Consider the following 6000-nt stretch of genomic DNA (forward strand, 5'->3'; position numbering starts at 1 on the left):
GTGGCAGGGTCTGAGAAGATTGACTCCTATTTTGAGGAAGTTTTGTGGGTAAAATGTTATCAAACAAGTATTGCACACAGAGAGATCTTTCATGAAAGGAAGAGTTGATTAATATGGCAAACTTCGTCACTGTCTTACTTTAAGAAATTGTCACAGCCACTCCCACCTTTTAGCAACCACCACCCTGATCTTTCAGCAGCCATCAACATCAAGGCAAGACCCTCCACTAGCAAAAAGAGAACTTGCAGAAGGCTCGGATAATAATTACCATTTTTTAGCAGTAAAGTGTTTTTTGTTTTGTTTTGTTTTGTTTTAGATGGAGTTTTGCTCTTGTTGCCCAGGCTGGAGTGGAATAGCGCCATCCCGGCTCACTGCAACTTCTGCCTCCTGGGTTCAAGTGATTCTCCTGCCTCAGCCTCCTGAATAGCTGGGATTACAGATGCCCACCACCATACCGGCTAATTTTTGTATTTTTAGTAGAGATGGGGGTTTCACTATGTTGGTTAGACTGGTCTCGAACTCCTGACCTCAGGTGATCCTCCTGCCTCAGCCTCCCAAAGTGCTAGGATTACAGACATGAGCCACCGTGCCTGGCCAGTAAAGTGTTTTTAAATTAAGGCATGTAGATTGATTTTTTTTAGACATAATGCTATTGCAAACTTTAAATAGACTACAGTATAGTATAAACATAACTTTTTATGCACTGGAAAACCAAAAAATTTGTGCAGTTTCGTGATCTCGGCTCTCTGCAAACTGCATCTCCCAGGTTCAAGCAATTCTCCTGCCTCAGCCTCCCTAGTTGTTGGGACTACAGGTGCGTGCCGCCATGTCCAGCTAACTTTTTGTTTTTACTAGAGATGGGGTTTCACTGTGTTAGCCAGGATGGTTTCAATCTCCTGACCTTGTGATCCACCCACCTCAGCCTCCCAAAGTGCTGGGATTACAGGCGTGAGCCACCGTGCCCAGCAATATTCACTCTTGTGGTGATCTGTAGCTGAACCCACAATATCTCTGAGATATACCTGCATTCCCTTCTGCCTAGAATGTCTTCCTCTCCTCTTGTCTGCTTGACAAGTTATTACTCAGTTTTTTCCAGTATCAAGTATGTCTTCTCTGGAAAGCCTTCTCTAATTTCCTTTGGCTGACGACATAGACTTTTTTGCTCCCACTTCCCCACCATACCTTGCAATTATCATACACTGTTATACTTGTTTACTTGTCAAAGTTTCCCTAGATGGGAGAGTCCTTTCATAAAAAGAATTACTTTTTATTTTTGTATCATTGGTTGCTAGCATTCCCGTGTTTGTTCGATAATGAATGACTTACTAATTGTTAACGACTTCAGAGAGGTACTATTATTTTTCAGGCTATTGGGATGCTATTAAATATCATGACACTACAGTGTATTAAATTTGACAATACCAAGAAAGACTTTGAGCTGCTTTTAAAAAAATCTTCACAAAACAGTTTATAGTAACTCCATTGATGCCTCTCTGTTTCAGCATTAATCAAGTCGGATCTGCGAAGACACAACATAAATATAGGAATTACAAATGTTGATGTTAAAGCTGTAAGTAATGAATATTTTTATGATTATACTGTTGAGAAGTATGTATAGAATAAATGTGAAACCATGTTTTTTTATTTAGCTATTTTTCCCCCGAGTCAACTGTTGATCTGTTATAATAGGATATGCCAGATGCTATACATTTTTAATCTTCTGATTATTTTTATAGGTACCAGCTGACAGTCCCACAGACCAAGAATCAAAAACGGTTATGTTGTCCAAGCAGTCAGAATCAGCAATTTGAAGAGAAAGGAAAAGTTACTATCCTGTAGTAATTGGGGACAATGTGATCATCCTTGGAGAGATATATGAGCACCAAGACTGGGTTTGTATGTGGTGGGGGAATAGACACACTTACTTGAAAATTACCATATGAGCTCTAAATGCGTAATTATTATTTTGCTTAATTGTTAATTTAAGGGAAATTTTCTTAAAATTCTTCTGTTTACATCATGTTAACACTATTGTTTATCTAATCAGTATCCAGTTTTTAGTCTTATATTGTATCTGAAAGTAAGCTTCTTGACATTTACTTTTTAAAAGTCGATGTTTTTCTTTTTTGTAGAAAATGGAAGCTTAGAAGACTTTTTAAAGTGATAATATGGGGTGTTCAGTCCCCATAAGATATAATAGTTCATGCAGTTTATATATTAAAATATCCAGTGGAACTAAATGTACAATATATTCCTAATTGGCTGCCTTTTCACTGTGCTGACCAACTGTTCAAGCCACTTCATATGAGTACAACATACCAACATGACACTACTCACCCACAAAGGACAGCATTGGGATCAGGCTTTCAGATGACCTCTACGATTTTTCCCATTTATTGTACTCTTGTTACAAAGTACTTCTTAACACATGCAGTCAAATGGCTACAAAAACTATTCTGTGTACAGATTCTACCCAGACTTTGGTCTTAGAATTATGTTCTCATTAAGGAGCCTGGTTACAGGCTCGTTCTGTCTTGAGTTCTGTTCTGTGCTGCCTTTCTATCATGGATAAATGCTAACACTGTATTTTTTTCATTTCAACTTGAGATAGAGTAGTTTTGTACCCATTGCCTTTTTTTTATTTTAAACTCTCTTCTTTCTTTTTCCTGATGTGTAACTTTCTAGTAAGACAATTTTATCATATATGTTACTGGCTATTTCATGTTTTCTTGTATCACATCCTATATTTTGCTTTGAAGATTCCTGAAATAAGGAAATCTGTAATAACTTCAGATAGCCTACATGTCTCCATTTAGTGGAGATCTCTTGAATGCTGTTTGAATTCTGCAGTATCATTTTTATGACCATTCTCCTTTGAGGAATACTATTCCCAGGTACATGCTCCATCAGTGTGCCAGGGAGTGGATTCTTTTCTTCACTGCAGTGTCATCACACTGTTGGAGTTGTCTGCTCTTTTACATGCTCAGGTAGGGAAAATAGGACCAAATATATTTCCACAGTGCCTATCACTGTGTTATGTTTACAGTGAGAGGTTAAGTATTGTTGATGTCCTGACTCTGAGCTCATGGGGAGTATCTTTATAGTAATGACATTTGATCAGCCATAGAATTTACATTATGTTCATATGCACCCAAAAAAGCTAGTCAGGTAATGAATACCCTTGAAGTGAATAGCAGTTTTGATTTAGGCAGTGTGTTAGGCCATCGTTGCATTGCTATAAAGAAATACTTGGGCCAGGCGTGGTGGCTCACACGTATAATCCCAGCACTTTGGGAGACCGAAGCGGGTGGATCACCTGAGGTCAGGAGTTCAAGACCAGCCTGGCCAACATGGTAAAACCCCATCTCTACTAAAAAAATAAATAAATAAAATAAAATAAAATAAAATAAACCAGGCGCTGTGGCTGTGGCTCATGCCTGTAATCCCAGCACTTTAGGAAGCCGAGGCAGGTGGATCACGAGGTCAGGAGTTCAAAACCAGCCTGGCCAAGATGGTGAAACGCTGTCTCTACTAAAAATACAAAAATTAGCCGGGCGCAGTGGCAGGCGCCTGTAATCCCAGCTGCTCAGGAGGCTGAAGCAGGAGAATCACTTGAATGCGGGTGGCAGAGGTTGCAGTGAGCTGAAATCATGCCACTGCACTCCAGCCTGGGAGATAAAGTGAGACTGTCTCAAATAAATAAATAATACCTGAGGTTGAGCACAAGCATGATGGCTTACACCTATAATCCCAGCACTTTGGGAGGCTGAGGTGGGTGGATTACTTGAGGTCAGGAGTTGAAGACCAGTCTGGCCAACATGGTGAAACCCCATCTCTACTAAAAATACACACACACACACAAATTAGCTGGACATGGTGGCACACACCTGTAGTCCCACCTTCTTGGGAAGCTGAGGCATGAGAATTGCCTGAACCTGGAAGGTGGAGGCTACAGTGAGCTGGGATTGCACCTCTGCATTCCAGCCTGGGTGACAGAGCAAGACTCTGTTTTAGGGAAAAAAAGAACAGAAATACTTTAGACTGTGTAATTTACAAATAAAAAAGGTTTAAGTGGCTTACGGTTCTGCAGGCTGTGTAAGCATGGCACCAGTGTCTGCTCAGCTTCTGGAGAGCCCTCAGGGAGATTTACTCATGGTAGAAGGCTAAGTGGGAGCAGAGATGTCACGGCGAAGCAGGAGCAAGAGAGCGGGGAGGTGCCATACACCTTCAAACAACCAGATTTTGTGAAAACTCACTCACTACTGCAAGAATAGCACCAAGCCATGAGGGATTCACTCCCAGGACCCAAACACCTTCCATTAGGGCCATCCTGCAACATTGAGGATTACATTTCAACATGAGATTGGAGGGACAAGTATCCCAACTATATCAGGCAGAATATATGCATTGATATTTATAACATTCTTTATAATCAAGTTACTGTAAATTATGTAGAATCTGACCCTGGGGAATGTGTTACCTTAAGAATTTGACTAAGAATCAGGAACTCTGTGTCCATGTCCTGGATGTGTTTCTGTACGTTCCTATAACTCTGGACAAGTCGTTAAACCTCTCTGGGCAGCATTTTGCTCATCCATGAAATGGATGTGTTCAGTTTGATCTCAAAGATCTTTTCAAAATATTAAATGCTATTAATCATGGAATAGACCAAATTATTATATCACAGGAACTTGAATCCAGCCAGAGAAAAATTCTCTGGACAACAGTCAGTTGAGGGTAACTCAAGCAGAGTATGTCCAATCATTACTTCTTTTGATATTTACGTTACAGGTAAAAACAGCCAAAAATATATTTTAAGGTCTCTCCCCAAATAATTGTTTTTGTTTTTAAACTATCAGTGTTGTTTAAACTAATCATGTACTTGTTGAGTTCCTGAGGTTTTGAACAAATTACAAATGAAATTTAGAATACTTTATTTCTGAAAAGCATACACATATATGTTTGTGTATTTTTCCTTGTTAGAAAGGAGGTGAAATATGTGACAGAATGCAAAATGAATTGATAATTTTTCTGTATTTTGAGTGAAAGTTGTCTGTAATATGTCAAACAATGTTATAATTCTACAGTAATATGTGACTTAATGACAGCTATATTCTGCAAAATTTGTCATTAGGTGATTTCATCATTGTGTGAACATCATGAAGTGTACTTACACAAACCTAGGTGGTAGAGCCTACTACACACCTAGGCTATATGGCAAAACCTGTCACTTCTAGGCTACAAACCTGTACAGCATGTTCATGTATTGAATACCGTAGGCAATTGTAACACAATGGTATTTGTGTAATCTAAACACAGAACAGATAATACATTGTGCTACAATGTAACAATGGCTGTGGCATCACTAGGTGATAGGAATTTTTCAGCTCCATTATAATCTTATAGGATCTCTGTCATATGTGGTCCATTGTTGAGCGAAACATGTGGCACATGACTGTATGTCATATTTTCAGAAAATGGAATAGGTAATCATCACTTGTGTGAATTTTAATCAAATGATTTAGGAAAGAAATTGGATGTTTTAAAAGCTGTTGCATTTATTATAAATGTCACAAATACAGCTCTTGCCTATTGAGAATGTTGGAGAGATGTCTTTAAAAAATGTTTGTATGTAAAAATGTGTCTGTATGCGATAGCTCGAAAAATGCCTGTGTCGTAAGTCATTACTCATGTTCTAATTTTTGCTCTTTGTACTGTTTATCTGTATGCTTGTTCTTCAATATTTCAGACTCAAAATAAATTTATTTTTTTATGTTAATTTGCTATGACTTTTTGAAAAATTCTGATGCTTAGGTACACATGGGGAGTTTAAAGGGATTACAGAATTTCAGAATGGGAATGAGGGAATGAGGTAGTGCATGGAACATAAAATAGGGAAACAAAGTCTACCAGGATCAGGGCTAAAATAGATACTAAAATATTTTATTCCTTTAAAAGTAACTTTAGAGAGTGATGTTAGCACGATGACAGAATAGGAGC

General features: G+C 38.5%; 1 protein-coding gene across 1 annotated transcript in view; it reads left to right on the plus strand.

Moving 5' to 3' along the window:
• The window catches only part of LOC105493543 (FLVCR choline and heme transporter 1), a 35930-nt gene extending 30151 nt beyond the window's left edge, over window positions 1–5779 (plus strand). The window contains exons 9-10 of the mRNA XM_011761263.2: window positions 1503–1570; window positions 1737–5779. Of these exons, the coding sequence (XP_011759565.1) occupies window positions 1503–1570; window positions 1737–1811 (143 nt within the window). The 3' untranslated portion in view covers window positions 1812–5779. The remainder of the gene's footprint in view (window positions 1–1502; window positions 1571–1736) is intronic.
• Window positions 5780–6000: the final 221 nt, after the last annotated feature.

Source organism: Macaca nemestrina, chromosome 1 (genome assembly GCF_043159975.1).
Source record: "Macaca nemestrina isolate mMacNem1 chromosome 1, mMacNem.hap1, whole genome shotgun sequence".
Lineage (NCBI taxonomy): Eukaryota > Metazoa > Chordata > Mammalia > Primates > Cercopithecidae > Macaca > Macaca nemestrina.